The sequence below is a fragment of the Urocampus carinirostris genome, chromosome 14, assembly GCF_059441175.1.
Source record: "Urocampus carinirostris isolate Australia breed hairy pipefish chromosome 14, RoL_Ucar_1.0, whole genome shotgun sequence".
Lineage (NCBI taxonomy): Eukaryota > Metazoa > Chordata > Actinopteri > Syngnathiformes > Syngnathidae > Urocampus > Urocampus carinirostris.
This window is the reverse complement of record NC_142362.1, coordinates 35,090,609-35,113,638: the sequence shown is the minus strand read 5'-3', so window position 1 is coordinate 35,113,638 and position 23,030 is coordinate 35,090,609. Positions and strand designations below refer to the sequence as shown.

The 23,030-nt window shown below is 37.7% G+C and overlaps 1 protein-coding gene across 2 annotated transcripts in view; it reads left to right on the top strand.

Annotated features, from left to right (window-relative positions):
- The window catches only part of ptpn4a (protein tyrosine phosphatase non-receptor type 4a), an 86,290-nt gene that overhangs the window by 5,528 nt on the left and 57,732 nt on the right, over nucleotides 1-23,030 (top strand). For both annotated transcript variants that reach the window (XR_015852782.1, XM_088353595.1), the window contains exon 2: nucleotides 19,545-19,699. Coding sequence is in view for 1 of the 2 variants with exons in the window: in XM_088353595.1 (XP_088209721.1) it covers nucleotides 19,562-19,699 (138 nt within the window). In the remaining variant the exon portion in view is untranslated. The remainder of the gene's footprint in view (nucleotides 1-19,544; nucleotides 19,700-23,030) is intronic.

The following is a 23,030-nucleotide window of genomic DNA, read 5'->3' as shown; positions in this document are numbered from 1 at the left end:
ACTCGGAAAAAGGTGCACAATACAAAATCTAACTTACAGCAATGTCCGGATATGTTTTGACATCCTGAAAAAAATGTTTGTTTGCACCGTTATTCGTAACTCGAATGTTCGTAATTAGGGGAGCGTCTGTATTATTAAGTGCTCAACATATCTTGAATCCCAAGAGTTAAAGCTTTACAATGATGGCATGGCTATACGTGTTTGAGACGCGTATTAGCGTTTCAACAGTCCGCCGTCCCGCCGATGGGCTGCCGGAACATTTAGGGTTTAATAAAGTCTGACTGACCTATCTGGTTGTTTGGTTGACGTTCATATTGTAACACTTTATAATCCAGTGCGCCTTCTAGTTCAGAAATTATGGTAATTGACCACTGTCATATGTGCTATACAAGTTTTGAAAATTTTCAACATGATTGTGGAATACCTGTATTTTTGCTAATTCCCCAGCCTCTTATGCTCAGTATCACCCAGACACTTCATATTTCATGAAACAATAAATCTGTTCATTATCACTGCAAACAAGACCAGGTCATGAAAAATGGACATGTATTCTTAGTAAGTTATTGTAAGAACTTTACATAGTTGGCTTAAAACTAAATTAGTTATTATTATTTTTATTATATATTTTGATTATTTACCGACCTGCTCATATTTGTGTTTAACTAGTTTGCGTTGTTTGACCTTGTTTTATTAGTTGTACCGCACTAAGCATGTTAATTATGGTCTTTCATGCGATATAAGCAAAATAGTTTGATTTAGTTGAGTTGAGATTATTCAAGTGAAAGCATATTCGTATTCATAAATGTTTTTATAAAGTTGTTAAATGTAACCAATTTCCCACCTTTTAGTTATTGTAATATTTCTTTCTTGCATTCATATAATCAGTAAATCTCTTGTTTTAATCAAGCAATATTTTCATTGTTTTTCGATATATATTTAATATATATATATATATATATATATATATATATGTGTGTCTGTAACATTCCTCTTACCTCCTTGGTTTTGTTTGCACACAATTTTCTTTAAATTGAACTGTTTGATGAATGATCAAGTTTTGAATCACTTACTTTAGTCGACAGCACGTTAACATCAATGTTTAGAGCACAAACATCCCTTTCAGTTAGTTGTACAGAGTCCAGTGCTTAGTTGGGGTTGTTTGTCTAAAACTCACAGCTGAACTTATTTCAGATACTGTTTACGTGTGATAATCTCTTTATTTGACTGGGACCAGCATTTTTATTTTGACCATTGCTGTCCGCTTTTGACAGCTTTGTTAAAGATGAGCCTGTTTGTGTTTAACCAAGTGCACCAGCTGCCCGTCCATCCAACTAAAACCTTTTGCAAACTTAGTTTGGATTTGTTTGCAGAAATATTGATGGGCCCATTTCGTCACAGTTGCTTTTATGTGACTAAACACCAAGAGACCTTTTGGAAATTTAATGGAGGCTCAGAATTATCCTCACACTTTGTGTTTCTTATTACAAATGATATAAAAATGGCAAATCCCGGCAAACACGGGTAAAGCTTGTCTGTGTCCTTTAAGTCTGGCCCACCAGCAATGCTCAAATAGAACCAGATGACAAGCAATAACTAACTCTTCAAACAGATGCGTCAGAGAAAGTTAGTTGGGTTATAATCAGTCATTCTGCTGGTTAGGCTTGTTACGCCACAACGTTAAAATAGTTTTTTAACCTACACTACACGAACACCAATCTAAAAGTGGTCTGTCTTTGAATTTTGCCTACTCCATTTTGTTACCCCCAGGGAAATGATATCCGCGCTACATAGATTGCATTATTTCAGTGAGGTTTACCCTATTGTTGGATAGATTAAAAAAGCAATACATCTTTTAAGACTTCAGAGTTTATAGTTTCTTGGAATCTTTTATAGATCATTGCATATAAATTCATTTTTTTCAGACATTGTGGTAGCGCTGTAAATGGCTGTATATCAAAATCCGTATAAAATTCCCACAACTGTGCAAGTTATTTGAATACCATTTACAATATTTTACTTGTTGTATTAATTAGTTGAAATTGCTGACAAAGATTTAATATTGGTCTGTAGTTTCCAAAATTGGTCCTCAATTAAAAAGAATGATGACACTATGGATTGTAGATGGTATTATTGACCATGTATCAGGGAACAGCATATTTCTGTTTTCAACACACATCATCACAAACCTCTTTTAGTCTGACATTGTCCCTTTTTTGTACATTTAACATATTAATTCTTTAAATTTCCCAAATTGTATGATTTCTAACCCCTCTTTGAGAGGTCAACCGATTTTCGGTTGGGCCAGTTTTCTGCACGGATATTGTTAACATCGGCAATTTTATTTATTTGACGGGCCAATTATTTAAGCTCAGATGCAACCGAGCCTTTTATCTCCCTCTCTTCCTTCCCCTGTTTCGGATGCTACCCGCCTGGCACCTTGTGATTGGATAAGCGACCAGGGGGCAGAGCCTCTGAAGCAGGAAGTAACAGTGGCAGTTCTGCTAATTCCCGAGTCCTGACATGCTTATGAATCGACCGCTGATAATCTTAAGATTTTAAAAAGCCAGAGGTAGAAAAGTGTGTGTGATTAAGAGATCGCGTAAAAAGTATAGCTAACTATTTTAACGGCGCCACGTTCAGATGGAGACTGATACATTAGCTCTCATTCTAACATTAGTTCGTCAAACAAGCGTGTGTCTTTGTTATTGAGAGAGAGAGCATAAATAGCACAATAAAGTGAAAGGCTGAATGATTAGCGGTTACAATATCATGAGTTTGTCAATCTAGCTCCAAAACAGCAATGCCCACACATTTCAATTAAAGGCTTTGTTAAAATTTCTGTGCACTTTTTGTTTTAAGGTAATTTAAGTCATGTTGGGTTGTACTCACATTTTTATTTTTTAATTATAAAAAAAGCAGGCAGCTATTTAAGTTTTAAGTACCTTTTTATACAGGTTGCTGCTAAGCCTAATTTTATTTTCTGCAGTTAGTTTTTGGTTTAAGTAAAAGATTAGTCTTGTTAGTTATATTATAATTCTATTGTATTTACTGTAAAAAGTTTCAGGGAGCTATGGTAAGTTTTATTTCAATTCTTAACAAATATTATTTCTGTTTGCATTATTTCAAATTTCCCATTTTTAAGCTTTTACAGCAAAAGAATATCTGCTCCAAATATCAGTTATCAGCCTTCTCTTAATAATCGGTATTGGTATCGGCCCTGAAACCCCAAATTGGTCAATCCTTACCCTCTATATAAATAGAAACATGTATGTATTATTATGTTTAATACATATGTCGTCCTGGAGAGTGGTGGGCGCCACCACAGGAAATTATGCTTCTGCGACCTTAGTGGTTAAGTGAACCAACCAACCAATGTTAGAAAACAGGCTTTCTTGCAGCACCCAATGTCAACAAAGCATCTGCAATTATTTCTTTGAGATGTGCATAATTAGTAGTTTATGGCGTAATTAACAATCCAGTGTACACCAACTAACTGTTACTGTCATAATCCAGGCTGGTTGCCGACATTTGGTTTTAAAAGAAAGTTTAATTTTTTTTATCAGAGAGTGGTACAGAAAATCAGACTTACAGGAGAACACTATGGATTTAATGAAAAAGCTATAAATCAGCATGAATTCTAGAAATGGGCTTTTCATGGTTGGTGCGAATTTGATGGTGTACACTGATAATGAAATGCAGTGTTAAACAACCACTCAAAACATTGTGATGAGTTTGATCTTTGCACATAAAGCTAACAAAACATACAAGCCTGAAATTCCTGTCCCTGGTAGAGAGGGTAGGAAGCATGGTCATTGGTTTAATTCAAAGCATATTGATGTGACTTGGGCATCATGCTTGCATTTGTCATTATGAGGGGCTGAGGGCATGGGCCACCGGTTTTCCTTGAGGACAACCATGTGAACACTATCATGAGTCTATTTCTCTGCTAGTGTTTGGGGTTTCTCCCTGTGAAGCAAAGTGGTACAAGAGGGAATTCCTGGTTTCCTTGCTGAAGCTGCAGCTCTTGCGACCCAACTTTGCATAAGCAGTGGTTAATGGATGGTGTGTAAAGCCCAACCCCCACTTGTGCACACGCCAGGTATGTACGTAGCAGGCATCTTACAATTCTTTACCTTAGTTTTTTTTTTTGTTTACTCCTGTACTAGTATTGACTTGTCCTCTGCCAGTTTTCCTCCACAACGACATTTAAGTTGTAGAGCACAGGAATGTGTCTTCAATTCAGAATACAGGCATCTAAATTCTTCTTTGAAAAACAGATGTACTTTGTTCAGGCCTATCTTGCTGCATGTACAAACTGCGCTCGGCTTGTTCAATTTACCTTTTGAAGCAGCTGGTATGAATGTCGTCAGAATAAGAAAAGAGGTCAAAGCTCACAGTTATTTCCGCGCTGCTGGTCAGAGCCAGGAACAGTTTGCTTTGTTTCCTTTTGTGGTTTGCGTGGAATTATGTTTACTCTTTGTATTGAGAAGGGATTATTCATGTGCGGTGAAACGGTGTTCGTCCCCTTCCTGAATTCTGTGTTTTTTTTGCATATTTATCACTTGCAAAGGTTTCATATCCTCAAACCAATTTTAATACTACACAGAGACAACCCAAGGAAATACACAATTCAGTTCTGAAATGTTGATTCCATTAAGGCACAATAACATTTTTGGCCTATTTGGCCATATGTGAAAACGTAATCGTCTATCTGTCCGAAAAAGGTCACAAAGCCATTCCCAAGGCTGTAGGGCTCAAGCAAACCACCGATAGAGAAAACCGGGAACAGTGGCAAACCTTCCCAGGACTGGTTGACAAACTAAGATTAATCCAAGAATGTGACAGCGGCTCACCCAGGAGTCTACAAAAGAACCTCGAAAAATATCCAAAGAACTGCAGGCCTTGGTAGCCTCAGTTAGTCAGTGTTCATGACTCCCGAAAAGACACTGATTAGGATGGCATTAATGCCAAAAAGCATATTGATTATCCTCAAGACCTTTGGAGAAACATTCCGTGGACTGATGGGTCAAAAAATGAACTTTTTGGAAGGTGTGCAGCCCGTTACATCAAATGTAAAAATGGCACAGTCTTTGACAAAAATAATATGATGCCAACAGTGAAAGCATGGTGGTGGCAGTCTGATGGTCGGTGGCTCCTTTGTTGCCCCCGGACCAGGACAACTTGTGACAGTTGACAGAATAATGAATTCTGGTGTTTGCCAGACGATCCTGAAAAAGAACGTCCGGCCATCAGTTGAGCCCTCAAACTCAAGCGCCCTTCGATCATGCAGAAGGACAATGATCTGAAACTCAATAGCAAGTCCACCTCTAAATGTCTCCAAAGAAACAAAACAATATAAAGGTTCTGGGGTGGCCAAGTCAACATCCGGATTTAAATCCAATTGAGATGCTGTGGTGTGAGCTTAAACAGGCAGTTGATACAAGAAAACCCTCCAATATGGCAGACATGAAAAAAAATTGTAGAGAAAAGTTCCTCCAATTATTGTAAATGTTTGATGGTCCAACTCGCTTTTATGGTTCAGGGGGCAATTACTTTTTCTCATAGGGCCATTTAGATTTAGATGCTTTTGTGCCTATAATCAATGGAATCAACATTTCAAAACTGCATTTTACGATACCAGCGATACCAAACTGTATGTAACATCCTATATGCCGACATTTCTTGGGTAAATTTTTGTGTAAATTATAACTATAATCTTATCCTCCTTGTTTTATAACCTTATCTTCTCTGTTCCTTTATCTTCTTGGGGTTTTTACCTCACTGTGAATGTGTGAAACTGGAGTGTCATGCCCAATTTCGTTGTCACAATATGTTAACCCATTTTGTAACAATGACAATAAAGGTATATTCTATTCTATTCTATTCTATTTTGTATTTGCTTGTCTCTGTGTGACATTAAAATTGATTTTATGATCCGAAACCTTTCAGTGATAAAGATGTAAAAAAAAAAAAAAAAAAAAAAAAAAAAATCAGGAAAGGGGCAAATACCTTTTTCACGGCACTGTCGTTGGAAGGGTCGAGATTTTTAAAAGGGGACATAAATTAATGAACAAGACATTGAATTGTAACATAAAATGTAGCTTTGTGAATGAATGCAATGTAAAGATAACAGGGCAGGGGTAATAGATCAAGAGGTGTTTGTGTAATTTTTTCATTTTGTAATAAGGCCACGGAAGCTCAAAACCTTGTGTAGAAAACTTTTATTTCTTGCCCACACTTGAAAATGAAAGGGGCATTTCAATGCTGTCTAATGTAGTGGAATTGCATTTACACTATTTTCTACCGCGGGGGAGCTTGTTCCCTAGGATCATCCTCACACATCCTATTTGAGAAGAACTGCATTCTTGAAAGAATGCTTAAGGGCATGGATTATCTGATCTCGAAAACAAGATACCTACTTACAAACTGGCTGATGGGCTTGCTCCTGTGAAGGGTGTGTCCACTTTACTAGTTTGAGCACTTTGATTAACACATCTTTACTCCTTACAATTACAGTATACTCTCACATCCACAATATTGCGATAGCAAAATAAATTTCTGCGTCTGCTTAAAGTAAAAGACACCCGCAATGCAGATAAGCGTAGCTATTTCATGCTTTCAATTTGTCCAATAAACTCACTTTTTCGGTAATTGTTAGCATCTTTCGCTTTTTCTTCGGTTCATAAGCTGCACCAAGGGATGAAGAGCATTTAGGAGCTATCATGAGGACTTCAAAAAACTTTAAAAGACAAATGCTACAGTAATGGCGAGAAGCGTACTGTGTTGTGCTGTACAGTATACGTACGAGATATGCGTGGCATACTGTAGTGAATGGGCCAATGGGGAGTCGAGTATTCAGCGAGTGCTGGCCAATGAGCTTGCGTTTATGGCCGTGACGCTTAGCGTATACGTGCATTTCTTTGTGTTTTAAAATATTGTAAAATGATGCAATTACTAATTCTAATTGAATATTTTGTTTTCAAATGTTGTAAAATAATGTAATTTCTAATTTGAATGTAATATTTTTCATTATTATTTTTTAATTTCTTTTTATTGATTTATTTTTTATTTTTAATAACTATTACAGGCCGCGAAGCTCTGAACCCGCGAACGTCGAAGCGCGAAGTAGCGAGGTCCCACTGTACTTGAATTTGTGTATTTCCCTTGTTTTGAATTGAATGCATCGGTGGTATTAACGCCATATTTGTCTATAAGGATTATTTGTATGTGTGTTTGTAGAGAGAGAGATGCGAGAGAGGGAACAAAATAAGCAGCAGAAATGGGCAACCTGACTGCAAGGCAGGCTATAAGGACGTGAGGCAGCAGGAAGGGATAATAACAGAAGCTGTAACATTCTTGTGGTTTCTCTGATTTCAGCGTGAGGCCGGCTTTGGCTGACTCACAGCAGTTCTCACTGCTTGCTGTCCACATAGTGCCAGCAGAAAGCTGCCAAATAAGAGAACAATGCAAAACAGCTCTTGAACACTTTTATAGGGGATACATAGTTGGGTACGGGTTACATTTGAATACTTTAGCTGCACTTAAGCTTTAGCCAAGCAGCTGGATAACGGTGGCTATCAGACTTATATTACTGCTTTATAGTTAATTAGGTCAAGTTTGTTCCTTAGGCTGATGAAGGGTTATTCTCAGATACTAGTGTTGGTGTTCTTTTTTAAGAATTTTCTATGATACTATTAATCAAGTTGTTGTTTAACTTCATGGATATTAATGAAATTGTTATATTTTGAGAAGAACAGTCCCTTCTTGTCAAATGTATTTGAAATTGTTATTTTGTTCTGTAACATTAGCAAGTCTAAAAGATGGATACCTTCCACATCTTTATTTTGTTTAGAACTATACTAACGGCCAATGACATAAAAACAAAATGGAAACCAGCTTGCTGCACAGTACGTGATGCGTAATATAATGCATGTATCAAAATAGAAAAACCATTACAAAAATAAACAACCAAATGTTAAAATATTCCGTAAAAAGTGGCCTAATGGATTTTTACCACGCATGTTCACCTTTATGCATTTTCAAATTCATAAATTCAATTTCAGTATAGGGTTTCCACAGATCCTTAAGTACTTAAACAGCATTGAATTCATTTATATACAAATACTTGGCATTAAAATTTCTTAAATCCAATTTTGAGATATATTTGTTTGTACTAAGATTTATCAATAGTCTGTTTTAATTATTCACCGATTTACTTTTGTGGCACAATAACGGAACTATCAAAACAGTGATGTGGTTTCAGCCGAGCCTTTCAGAGCCGCCGCAGGTCTTAGGTCTACCCACAATTCACATAGAAACTTAAGACAGTGACTATTATTTTGGACCTTGGGAAAGCTTACATTTAATGTCCCTCAAACGTTTTTCGCCATGGCTAAAAGCTGTGCCCAGGTAATGTGTACGAGGCACGATGTATTATGTGGAAAAAAAAAGTAATAATAAAATATATATTATTTTTTTCCAAATGTTATTTTGTTTACTTGGACTTAAACTTTATTTCAAAATACATTAAAAAACCTACGTCTTGAATTCAACTTGTTTTAAGCTGTAGAAACCCCTTCAGTCATGAACTTTTCATCATGCTACCATATTTGAACGTTATTGTTTCATATTTACTGTCTAAACAGTCTGTTATTTTAAATCCCAAAATATAAGTAAATACAGGGTTCCATATTATGTAACTGCACTGCTTTTCCAGATGTTAATGTTTTTGTAATGCTATTACTTGTCAGTATTGATATATTTGTTTTAAGTATACTGAATGAGTGAATGTATAAAGATTTTATGTGAAAATTAAAATCCAGATTTTATTAAACAGTTTCAATGGTTTATATTGAGTTCAATAATTACCGTGTGTTTTTATTCTTAGTCTTGCACACTGATAATGTATAAAGCGATATATCTGTTAAAACCATTTGCCATTAGTACCGATTCTCTCCTGATAACTGTAGATAGCTGTAAAATTTTCTCGCACGATGATCCCTTTAATCTGGAATTGGTTCAGTTTCATTAGTTTGCCTATGGTTGGATTTGACATTGCACTTATCTTGTGTAAATTAAATTTCTTCTAAAATGAGCTGTATACCCGGCAATCTACAGACGCTCCCCTACTTACGACTGTTCGACTTAAGAAAAACAGTAGATACGAACATTTTTTTTCGGTATGTTGAAAAAATATCCAGACATTGCTGTAAGTGAGATTTTGTATTGTGTGCACCTTTTTTAGAGTAACAGGACATTACTGTAGTGCTTCTTTCCGCCTCTTCCAGCATGTGGCGCTGTGAGAGGTCACCCGGCATCTACCCGGAAGAAAAAAAAATCTGCTTCCTATCATCTTCTTAAATCCATTCAATATGGTTGGTGTAAAGTGTAAGAAAGAGGCGAGCTGTTTCTTTTCAAATCAAAGTGAAATAAGAAACCTCGGGCGGCAGTAGCTCAGGAGGTAGAGCGCTCGTCTTGGGATCAAGGGATCCCAGTTCGAATCCCGCCTCGTCCGTGTTACATGTCGAAGTGTCCTTGGGTAAGACACTGAACCCCTAATACCCCCAATACTATACGTAGCCATAATACAATACAACTTTTACTTATATCTGTACATTCAAGGAAACTGTGCGGGTCAGATGTATCGACATTTCGTTCTGTATACACGTGTACTAGAATGACAATAAAGTAGATCTGAATCTGAATCTGAATTTACATGGCTGCAAGGCTGCTATTGGGAAATGTGAAGCACATTGTAAAGCGCTTTGGGAAGTCATTGACTTGAAAAGCGCTATATAAATGCAGATCATTTCATTTCAATAAGAAACCTTGATGCGGTTGAGATTATGGTTGGATTGCTTTTTTTCGGCTACTCTCATCTTCCAAAAGTAAGTTGCACTTAACTTTATCTTTTATAGAGCATATAATTTTATAGAATGTTTATTTTTCTGTACGAAACAATACACGTTACTTATACAAACCTTAAACATACATTCAATACAAAATATAGCACTGAAGCAAACTACTAACAAATTATAACCCACCAAATTTGCAATGCATATTTCTGTTATTGAATTGCATAAAAGACAGCAGGTGCATATTAGCTACTCTCACAGGGGCAGCTTATGTAAGTAATGAGTAGTTGCTCTATTGTCATATTTAAATAATATAAATGAGGCTTATATGTTAATCGTGCAAATAAAAACATAAAAATAACATCCTGACAGGGAGGAAAATGACAAATTACTTTACTGTTCTTGTGACCAGTCATTACAGTAATTTTCTCACCATCAGACAGCTTACAGTCAATATTGGGTAAGTATTTGGTGTCAAAGCTGTGCCAGCACTGGTAAAATAAAGGCTGCTCTACTGAGTTAGGACTTTGGCCTAGTTGGACAAAGCCAGCAAAAATAAAGCTTTGCTAAGAAAGCCCAGTGTTGGGAGATTTGTATCAGCTGTTTGAGTTTAACACATTAAGCTGCGTATGCACCCTGTAACGTGCATTCTGCAAATTTTGGCCAAGAATTAGGATTATTTTTTTTCCCGACACACATTTTCTTTTAAGGAGGAAAAAAAACGTTCCTTCATTTTTAGAGGCCTAATTGAACTTTAATGTAGGAAGGTTTTTAGGTTAATCCCACGCTTTCCTGTCCTGTTTACCCATCAAAGTGTATTCCACCAACATGTATCTTTACTAACAGTGGTGCAAAGACATGCCCTGATACCCCACCGACACAACTACACTGGACGAATACTTAAACATAGTTTTCTGATCCAAAATGCACACAGAATCCTTTAATGTAATCACCAATGTAGAAATCTTTCTATTTATAGAGCTACTACTCAGGATTACATTTCTTTTGTCTGTACTACAAGAGACATAATCACTTAGTAGTTAGTAGCTTTTTGGTGAGCTGTATCACGTCAGGAGCCTGAAATTCGACTGCATATGTCAGTTTCAGCAATTTGCAATGACAGTTCTAGCTTGTTTCAAACAATTGCAAGGTATACTTTTCTAAAACTTATATATTTATATCCAAACAAGGTAAACCAGGGCAAAGCCTTGCTAACACTGCTCAAAGAGAAAAAAATAGGGAACTTTTTTTCGAGCCTGTATTGTTTTTTCTATAGATACATTCTCTTGTTCTGCTTTTAAATTATATTTAAAGGGTGTTGTCGTGGGAAAAATTCAATATAGTCGGTCACACTTTACTTTTTTCCCATTGTAGCTGTTGGCTGACCTGTAAAGAAAGCAACAATAAAGGATGAGTATTGGAATAACAATAGCAAAAAATATTTGCAGAGTTTGGGACAGCAATACAAAGAGCCTAAGAACAAATGTACAATCTAGGTAGTAATATGCCAAGTTATTGCTATAGACAAAAATATGTAATTTCAGTCATTGAATCCAGGTAGGCTAACGAATCTTTCATTTATGTGTTTACCGATGTTCAATCCGTTTGTCTTTGTTCAAGCTTCAAGTTTGTTTAGCTGCTCAACACATTTAAAACTCAAAGCGACCGCCCTAACATGACTCGACTGTCTGTTGTGGTTTATCTTAATCTCAGTTCATGCCCTTATGGCCACTTGATCTTGTATTAAACTATTTCAAACATGGCGCACACTCAAACATAGGATTTTTACTACTACCATTGTTGGTAGTGTGTGTGTGTGTGTGTGTTTGTGTGTATATATATATATATATATATATCCTTAACGAAAAGCAGCTCTTGGCAGTGACGAAGCATGTTACTTATGGTTGAGAGAGCAGACTCGGCACACATAATTTTAAAATCTGAAACAACACCAAAAAAAAAATCAAATTTCTCATTAAATTGTTGCATGTAACCAGTTGTTTTGTGGGTTTACAAAAAAAAAAGAACAGTAATGGATATCTATATATTTATTTTGATGGCAAAAATTTAAAATATGTGTTATTCGAGTTCTGGTTAGGGAACAACAAACCCAAGCGTCAATTGCCAAATGTTCAAGCGGTAGGGTTTATGATTGGCTAACCTGGAGGTCGGGAACCTTTTTGAGCCATAAAAGAAGGATGAAATGTTTTTATATAATTTTTTTTTTCAGAGCCACACCATATATTCAAAGACAAAATTCAACAAATCCGCCCCACTCTCCAGACAAAGGCTGCAATTTGCTTACCAGGAGAAGGTGGGAGTGGAGGATGCTATAGTATACATGTTACACCGATCCCTCTCTCACCTGGATAGGGCGAAGGGGGCTGTGAGGATTACATTTTTGGACTTCTCCAGTGCCTTCAATACCATACAGCCTATGCTACTGAGTAGGAAACTGACAGAGATGGGAGTTAGCTCACACCTTGTAGAATGGATTACTGACTACCTGACAGGCAGACCCCAGTATGTGAAACAGGGGGGCTGTACATCGGACACTGTGGTTAGCAGCACACGATCTCCGCAGGGGACCGTTCTCTCTCCGTTCCTATTCACTCTATATACATCGGACTTTAAGTACAACTCTGAGTCCTGCCATGTGCAAAAGTTTGCCGACGACACTGCGATCGTGGGATGTATCAGAAACGGGCAGGAGGAGGAGTACAGGAAATTGATTCAGGACTTTGTCCGATGGAGCGACGCAAACCACCTGCACCTAAACACCACCAAGACCAGAGAGATGGTGGTGGACTTCAGGAGAACCAGAACTCACCCGGTTCCAGTAACCATCAAGGGAGAATGTGTAGAATTTGTCCAGACCTACAAATACCTGGGTGTGCAGCTAGACAACAAACAGGACTGGACTGCCAACACAGAAGCTCTATGTAGGAAAGGGCAAAGCCGACTTTACTTCCTCAGAAGGCTGGCCTCCTTCAACATCTGCAAAAAGCTCCTGAAAATATTCTATGAGACAGTAGTGGCAAGCGCACTCTTCTATGCGGCAGCGTGTTGGGGAGGCAGCGTCAAGAAGAAGGATGCCTCTCGTCTCAATAAACTGGCTAGGAAAGCGAGCTCTGTTGTGGGCAAAGAGCTGGACAGCCTAACAACAGTAGCTGAGAGACGAGCACTGAAAAAGCTGAGGTCAATCATGGACAATCCATCGCATCCACTACACAGCATTATCTCCAGACAGAAGAGCAGTTTCAGCGACAGACTGCTGTCACTGTCTTGTACTACGGACAGACTGAAGAGATCTTTTCTTCCTCATGCCATGAGGCTCTTTAACTCCACCCGGCAGAGTAAAGGCCCAAATTAAACCACACCACCTACATTGGATATTACTGAATCTTACTGCAATATGTATTCTGTGTAGCACTATTTAGTTACTCTATATAACACGCTACAGTGGGCATTTGCACGTCACACTGGGTATTTGTATATTGTATTCTTTTGACTTTATTATTGTACTGTTCTCAGCTCAGGGATGCTGCTGGAAATGTGAATTTCCCTTCGGGGATGAATAAAGTATCTATCTATCTATCTATCTAATTCTTAAGCACATTTTATTTCACTGTGGGATGTTTAATGATTTTATCAAATCTATGAAATGATCATAATGCTAGAGCCTGTGTCCCATATCAACATAACTAAATCACTTAAAATTTGTCTCACTCCCTCAGTTGCTTATTGCTCATATTAGCCCTAAATAACAATTTCAAAAGTACCCTATCACATTTTACCCTCACAGAACCTCACATTGTGCTTAATTTGTGTTTCATGTTTTTGCTTGTGGTTAATACTTTGAGACACCTAATGTAACCGTGTGATTTCATGTCATTTTAAATGTAGCCTAATATGGGCCTGTTTAGTTTACCTCAATGCTTCGTTGATTTCCTGGCCCGCTACTGTGATATCCATTTTCTTCCGTGTTTTGTCACTTAGTGCAGTCTACTGGGAAACTCTGTTTCCGTTTCTTGTGGAATTTTTGAAAACATATTATTGTTGACTTCAAAGGTCCTCTGCAAAGTTTGAGTCTCCCCACTAACCCTAGTAAGTTTGTCTGCTTGGCAATTTGTTATGGCGTGTGCGCTGGCGGCTTGTGTCATTGTCTATGTGGAAGTTTACAAGTTAAATGTGACTTTCTGGCGGATACAGACAACCCCACAGTGCTGTGCGCAGACTGGCTGGAAAATCAAGAGAGGGAATTTTCCCCACCCTTTCTGATCCCGTTTGGTTTGTTTAATTTATACTGAACAAAAGCTTCATATGCAAGTTTTTTTTCAGTTATTTTGTTAATAATTGTGAACATTTACTGTCTTGCAAGTTGCGACTAAGGTATAGTTGTGGTCAAAGGTTTACATACACTTGTGAAGATCATAATGTCATGGCTCTTAAGTTTCCAGTTATTGCCACAACTCTGATTTTTCTCTGAGAGTGATTGGAACAGATAGTTATTTGTCACAAAAACATTCATGAGGTTTGGTTCTTTAATTTCCTTTTTGTGGGTTAACAGAAAAAGCAGTCAAATCTGATGGGTCTAAAATATACACAAGGCAGCGCTAATGTTTGGTAACATGTCCCTTGGCCATTTCACTTCAATATGTGCTTTTGGTAGCGATTCACAACCCTCCGGTTGAATGTATGACCACTCCTCTTGACAGAATTGGTACAGTTCAGGTCAATTTGATGGCTTTCTGACATGAAGTTGTTTCCTCAGCATTGTCCACATCTTCTCAATGGGGTTTAAGTCAGGACTTTGAGGAGGCCATTCTAAAACCTTAATTCTAGCCTGATTTAGCCATTCAATTATCACTTTTGATGTGTGTTTGGGGTCATTGTCCTGTTAGAACACCCAACTGCACCCAAGTCAAGTCATTTTTTTTGTATAGCCCTAATCACAAAGAGTCTCAAAGGGCTTCACAGGTTATTACACAGACTATTATTCCACCATCCCCTGATCTGGAACCAACATGAAGGCTAGGGAAAACTCAAAAACCTCGACATGAGGAAAATGAAGAAACCTTGAAGTGACCGCACATGTGGCATCCATCTTGAAGAATTTAAAAGTAATCCTCCTTCGGCATTATCCCTCTATAAACCACCAGTTCCATTGGCAGCAAAACAGCCCCATAGCATAATACTACCACCACCGTTCTTGATAGTAGGCATGGTGTACTTGGGGTTAAATGACTCACCTTTTCTTCTCCAAACATATTGCTGGGCACTGTGGCCAAATGGATAGATTTTTGTTTTGTCTGACCACGGAACTTTCCTGGTGCCGCTTTTGAAGCAAGGCCTTGCACGGCAGCCTCTCAGTCCATGGGGATGCAAAACGCGCTTGACTGTGGACACTGACAGCTGTGTTCCGGCAGCTTCTAATTCTTGGCAGATCTGCTTTTTGGTGATTCTCTGTTAATTCTTCACCCTCCTGACCAATTTTTTCTCAGCAGCAGGTGATGGTTTGAGTTTCTTCCTGATCGTGGCAGTGACAAAACAGTGCCATGCACTTTGTACTTAGAATTAGTTGCACTGTGCTTTGAAATGGCTCCAAGTGACTTTCCTGACTCGTTAAAGTCAATAATTCGCTTTTCAGATCCATGCTGAGCTCTTTTGACTTTCTCATTTTAGCTTTTGTGGGTGTTTGCATCCAATGAGCCCGATTGAAATGGCCTCTGAGAAGTCACCAGCTGTAGTCATTCATAATTACTCACAAGGAGTTAAGAGGCCATGCTATGAAGTTCATTTCACTGACACAACTTTTCTTAGTCACCAAAAGTGCTAATTCATGTTGCTGTATGTACTAAATATTTTTGACCCAGATTTTATCACTTTTTCTGTAAACTCATAATAGTCATAAAAGAACCAAACCTCATGAAAGTTTTTGTTGACAAAGAACTATCTGTTCCAATCACTCTTATCAGAAAAAAAAATCAGAGTTGTAGAAATAACTATGTTCTTCACAAGTGTATGTAAACCTTTGAATACAATTGTATATATTGACCAGAAATTCGGTCTCTGGCCTAGATTCAGTTTTTCCAAATTAATACAGTTTATGGCTCGTCTTGAACTAACTAGCCTGCAAAAAACGTACGCCGCAAGTTATGTTCACAATTAAAGAGATTGGTTTTTATTCCCTGACCTTTTTTTTTCTTGAAGACTACCCTAAAGAAAAAGTTTTGTGAATGACTTGTCATTTTGCAATGTTTGGGTGTTTCACTTTATTGTGATCTTGAAGTATTTGAACGGAGCTGTGCGCATCGTGATTTGTGACAGCATGAGCGTATTATGAATGTATTTCTAAAAATGTGTACCCACAGACAGGATAGGTTGCAGGCCTGTCTGTGTTTATGATAAGCTAAGAAAGTGCTGGAGGTGCACAGCAAAGAACAAGATTGTTGGGCTTGGGACACACAGACAAACACACCATTTGTAAACACGACTGCCTGCAGGAAGCAATAATGGTTGCATGCTTCCGGAGTACTGGATCCTTCTCTCTGGGGAGTGTGGCTGTCCTCTCCTGCTCAGGACACCAAAGGAAAGACTACAGTAAATAATCTATAAAATTAATCAAAGCACTATTCTTGAATTGGTCAATATTTCAACAAACTCAACGAATGGAATCGGCATCATGAGTATTCTAATCTGGTAGTAAAGCAATACTGGGCAAAGAGTTATGTCTGAGTGAATTTTTATTTTATTTTTAAGACTGAACAATAGTATCAAATTTTAAAAACTTAGAACAACTAATTTGACAAATGAACAATTGTGTCTGCCCCTGAATGGCTTTTATTTGGGCAAATTCAGAATTACTTTTCTCAAACGATCAATAATTACTTTTCTCAAACAATCAAACCCTCAAATTGACTCAAACATATGTTGTGTATCCGTTTCAAAAGCCCACCTTTTATGTAAAGCGTTAAGAATGATCTGAAAAACAGTGTAATTAAATCCACACAATCTTTGGAGACCATCCCCGTCACAAGTGTGTATTTGTCTAAGCTGGATGCCACAGAAGTGTTCGGACAGCAAGAGGCAGCTTGTGGGGATAGTCTGTCTCATGCCTCATCATTTATATATCCCACTGATAGCTGGTATCGTCAAGTCAAGTCAAGTCAAGTCATTTTTATTTGTATAGCCCTAAATCACGAAGAGTCTCAAAGGGCTTCACAGATTGTTACACTATATTACACAAACTATTTTCAACCGACAAGAGGAGTAGGTTATTCGTATGCAATGGAGTAGAAGTGAGTTTTAAGTTTAGATTTAAACATTTCCACTGAGGTTGCAGATCGAATCTCAGGGGGAAGAGCATTCCACAGCACCGGTGCCCGGATGGAGAACGCTCTCGAACCAGCAGAAGACTTCTTTGCTCTCGGGATCATCAGAAGACCAGCACTCTCAGATCGTAGGCTTCGGACCGGGACATAGTGGCAGATCAGATCTGAAAGATAAGAGGGAGCAAGTCTCCACTAGTCTTTTCCTTTAGCATTCTCAGAATCAAGCCTCCCTTTCGTCTTGCTACTTAGTTCTTCTTCATCATTGTTTTAATCAGGCAGTTGTAAAGCATTTGTATAAAATGAGAGCCAAGATTCAAAATAGCAGTATGTCACTTTCTGACTACACTTCTAAAGCAGTGGTTCTCAACTGATCTGACTACAGGACCCAGTATTCACCCTAATGACAGGATGCCACCAAAGTCAAGAAAACAAAAAATACATTTCTCAAATGTATCATATAAAAGGATTGTGCAGTTTAAACCACATACAGTAAAATATATTCACCAAACAAACAAAATGACTTGCAAAACATACCTCATACACTTGCATATAAGCAAACCAATGAAAAAGGGTCTGCTCCCAACTTTAGGGTCCTGACCCACCAATTGAGGACTATTTCTTTATAGGGATAGTCAAAAATACACGACTGTCTGTGTGACTTTAGTTCTATAAAGAAATATTAACGATGTGTTTACGTTGTTTATCTTTTATGTATTATTTCAATATTTATAAAACAGTCCTTATTTGGTGTAAACATTTGGGGTAAATAAAACAAGTTAAAAGCTCAGTTTAAAACAAATGAAATTCTTAAATCTAATAAAGTACTATATTTTTCCAAACACAAGGTGTTTAGTTTCATTTTGTTGCTACTTTTTTTTTTTAACTCTTCTGCTTTAGATAATATTGTGACAAGACTATTCATGATGAAAATCTCAAATTCAGAGAACCATCAGCATATTTGCAAACCACAATATGCTCTCAGACCCCTTGGGACATAAGCAGGATGAGCGTGACTCTTCGGTGATATAATACAGTACAACTACATCAGATCATATTGGAACAAGATAAATAGGGATAAAACAATATAACTGTTCAATTGACCACTGTGTACAAATTTGCATTTTTGGAATTAACAATCCATTTTTTATATCATTCCAAAGAATGTTTTGAGCCATACAACTCTTAATTGAAGGCCAAAATTCATGCTTTTCTATCACATCTTTTAAATAATGTTCTGGAAATATTGTATTTGCATAAAGTAGAATAGGAGGGATGTACGTTTCTGTTTGTAAGCCTGTAAAAAAGAATGCAAAATACCAAGGTCCACACACTAAAACCCCCAAAGTGGGACACCTTCCTAACAAATGATTAACAAAATATAGATTTGACTTATAGAATACAAACCATTTGAAAGAAGCCCTCAGATATACAAGCCCAATTAATCAGGGGTTCTATGGCAATTTAATAATGGCTAGATACAGTATGAATGCCACCTTGAAACTTAGCAGTTCAAGCATTTATAGCAGCCAGAGGCAGGACATCAGAACATTGCTCAAGATGCTGAAAAGAGTTGTCTGCGGAATTTAATTGATGATTGTACCTTGAAAGAATTGTACCACAAATATATTTGATCTGTTCTAAACTATTATAACCTGGTATGTAATATTTCCCAGAATTTTTTTGGCCACTAGTTGCTAAGAAAAGGAGCATCAAAAACAGCTTATGTTTCAGAAGTGCGTGAACAATTGCATAACTGTCAGCAAGTATGACGTAAACAGAATCCAGTGAGTAATTGATAATCGAGAAGAAAGAACGACCTTGATGAATATTTCCAGTGATTGGTTTATAACCAGTCTAAGCTATATCTCACCTTTGCCCAAGTCACCGTTTATGGAGGTCAATGGACTACTATAAAGAACTTTTTTACATGTTGGCATTTGCTTACTTAAACCAAATAGAATGAGAAAACATTTGAAAAATCCCATCTTTTTTGGGATTTACCTTTGTTTTTTTAGCATTTTCTTTTATTACAGTGTTTTAGTTGTTTCAGTGTATTTTAAATACTCCCTGAGAGGCAGCTTCTGCTGCTACTTTGGTACTCTTTGACATTCTTAAGACATGAAGCATTCCTTGTGCTGCAAGTCTGTGCTTGTATGATCTTTCGAGATATTTTGCTGTGAACGGGGCATTGAAGGCACACTATCGTCATCTTCTATGGATTTGCTAATTTATTTGAATGGCATGCTGCTATGTCTCGTTTGTTAACATATCAAATGTTGCAAGAAATTGTAGTTATGCTTATTTTGGATGGTTTAATTCTGCTCATCAACATGTATGTTTTTTTTTAACTTCATAGACCCTGGTAGGAGCGTGATGAGCGCACGCTTCCGTTTGCCTGCTGGCAGATCCTACAATGTCCGGGCAACGGAGCTGGAGCGAGACAGGCACCACACACAGGTTGTGTGCAACGTACTGCTGCTGGATAACACCGTCCAGGCTTTTAAAGTCAGCGTAAGTACTTTAGCGGAATTGACCAGAAGCTTGGAGACAAACAGTTCTGCTTGTGTTTAATATTTGATGTGAGTAGCCAAACCATGTCATGCTGATTCTTCGACTGGAGACCAAATAATCAAACTCATGCTCAGTCAAATGCAACAACGGTTTTTGGCACAGGCAGTAGAATACAGCTGGGTGTTCTCCTCAATCTGCAAATACATAAGAGGACTCGAAGTGCATTAAACAAAATTCCCAGTTCTATCAAACTGAATTATTCGGCTTTAAAAAAATATTATTCAAAAACTCTCGGGGATGGGTTATTTACATTTACAGGATGGTTGAGTTAGTCCATGTACAGACAAAAACTATCGTACTGGACAGATCATTTCGCACAGCTTTGTCTGTGAATATGACTTGGTGCAGAACACACATCTGCAGGCTCATAAAGCAAACATGTTCTGATGAGGTGTGTAACATTGAATTTGACTTGATAGAAGGAGGCCTCCATGCAAGTTGTTGTCGCAGGTGGTTCTTGGGTGTGTTTTAGAGACCAAGCCTACGCCTTAGGCTATTGAGCTTCTACAGTGTCATCAAAGAGGAATGGCTTTCGGAAGGGAATTTAAAGTTCCACATGTATCTTCCATTGGGTTTTAGATTAAAGGAAAAGCATGAACTTCATCCCACTTTCACAGAGCAACTAAATAAAAATATATTAGTTGGTCAACTCAATCTCTCTGCTTCCTGCTCACGATTCCTCTCAATCTCCCCTCCCTTCATGGAGCTGAATGAATGACTCGCTCTCTGTCAGTGTCATTGATCAGACCCCTGCAGCCGCAGTAACTTCCTGGAAAGCCCAGCCATCCTTCGAGCCACAATAGTTCTATTGATCCTCGCCTTGACCGGCCTTCATTCTAATGGTGGGTGGGAATCCAAAGGCACTTGCTTTTTGTCATGGAAACAGGAGTGTCAGTGGTAAAAGTTGGGGGTGAAAACTTTCATGCTTTCACACACACAATTGTATGGATTGAGGTATGTGGTGGACTTTGCAGTAAGAACTCAATGATTGTTGCCTCATCTGTTGCGACTGTTTAAGCGTAGACTCTGAAGTAAAACAACCTTTGGATAGCACAGCAAATCTCTTAAGTCTGCAGAACCCAACCAAATATTGGCAGGATATTTTGAATGTAGTTTCTTTGAGCAGCTAGCGGTAGACGAGTGAAGTATTACTGAATTTATATTTGTTTCCCCTAAAACCGTCATTATGCACCTAAAATATGTTTTAATATTCTAAGTTCGGCCATTGTATAGGCAATATTTTAAGGCATCATTTTTGACAACCCTATTAAGTGGAACTGCGATAGAACAGATTTTTGGTTAGTCTCAGTCGTACCACTGTACAGTACTGAATAAGTAGCTCATATGCGATTATAATGGAGCCATTCAGAGATGAATCTTGTCGACTAATAAGGGAAATTAAGGATTCCTCAAAGATTGCGTTTGTCGCTTGTTCTTACAAAGGTGCAGTTTGTATGATGAATTAACAGAAAACCTTGATGTTAAATACCACGGGTTAAGGTACATCAATGAACCATCTGCCAATAGCATTGGCTTAAAATATATATAATATATATAGCACTAGCACTATAGTGTTTTGGACACACCACACTTTACAAGCTGACAAGTTGTTGTGGCTATTAAGGGCAACTTGTGGGCGAAAAAGAAGGGATTAGGCAGCCAAACCCAGAATCGCAGGATTCAGAGAAAAGCAACTGCAGGATCCAGCTGTTAAAGCGCAGCGGTAGTCAACACAAGTGGGTCTGATTAAGCTGCAAACGACACCATTGCGAACTGTGTGTGAAGTTCAGGTATCAGAGAGGAAAAATTTCAGCAAATCAGACCCGCGACATCTTGATCTATGAATATACATTCAAAGCTCTTTTTTATTAAGTAAAATGAATTCTTGAATATTTTTGAAATCAATAGTAGATTTTAAAATTGAGTTTTTCCATCACTTGATGTTGGTTAATTTGACAATCTGTCACTTCAAAACTACAAAAATATGGTCCTTTTTAAATGGCAAAAATATCAAATTAATCAAATCTAATGTATTTGTGAAGCACTTTAAAGGCAATAGATTGCTACTCAAAGTGCTGTATATGAGCATTCTGCATACAGCAAAACAAAATAATAAGTAAGATTTGTGATTTTCCCAAGAACTGGGCAGGTGCTTGTGCGCCTTGAATGAATAATTGAGAGCTGGAAGCCCAGAATTCGGGATTATTTAGCGCGTTACACCAAGTTCTTGAATGTCAGTTACTGCAAGTTGTACTTAGACTTAGTTTAAGAAAGACTAATCCTTTTGTGCTACAATATTTTATCTTCTCGTAGTTAGGATTCCTGTGTCCCGCGTCTGTTGTCTGTGCCTCTTCTCTTCGCGCTTATGCACTGAAATGCTATCTATGTCTGTAATTGTGGTAGACTGATGAGAACCGCAGAAAGCGTTTGCCTCATTCATTTAATCACTTCTTTTCTCTTCTCCTTCTTCTGGCTTTCCCGCCTCTCTGACTGTCTTCATACTTTCATGTTTCACACATTCTCCTGTGCTTCACTCATATTTTGCTTGCGCTTGTTTTTCTGGAGTTACTCTTCGTTTTTTGTTGAAGCACAGCTCCTATGCGGCCCATCGTTGTTTCAGATCACGGGAGTTTGTGTTCAAAGTTTGCTTTTAAAAAGAGCTGAAAGAATGCACGGACATGCTCGCCCTTGTTATTGCCTCGGTTTTAACAATGCCCGACTGTTCGCTGCCTTTGCACATTTTCCTCATGCTTTTAGTAAAGCCATACTCGTTATGGCGCGCATTTATGAACAAGAAATAAAAAGAAGCTCTGGGAGTCTGCATATCTAACGTGGAGAAGTTGTTTCAGACAATGCTGGAGGAGTAAGCATGCCTGTGAATATTCTTGAAAAGAAAAAATAGTGTTCCAGCCTATATCAATAAGTTTCAAATGGGAAAATATAAAATAATTTGTACAAAGTAATACAATTAAGGGACACTGTTATTCAAATCAAATGTCAGCATCTTGAATTCCATTTATGAAGTCTTTCTGATGGATAAAAACTGTGATAATATAAAACTTTGATGGCGAATACTTAAAGAATTCATTTTTAAATTAAGTCAAAAAGCACTCTTCAAACAATAAATTGATTCTAAGTGATGTATAAAAACATGCAGTTTACAATAGAAAATTAAATCCCCTCCTTTGTCCCTGCCCAACAAACCGTAACGTGTAATACAGACACACACAATGGTTAAAATACAATAAAACAAAATGAACAGTAATAAAAA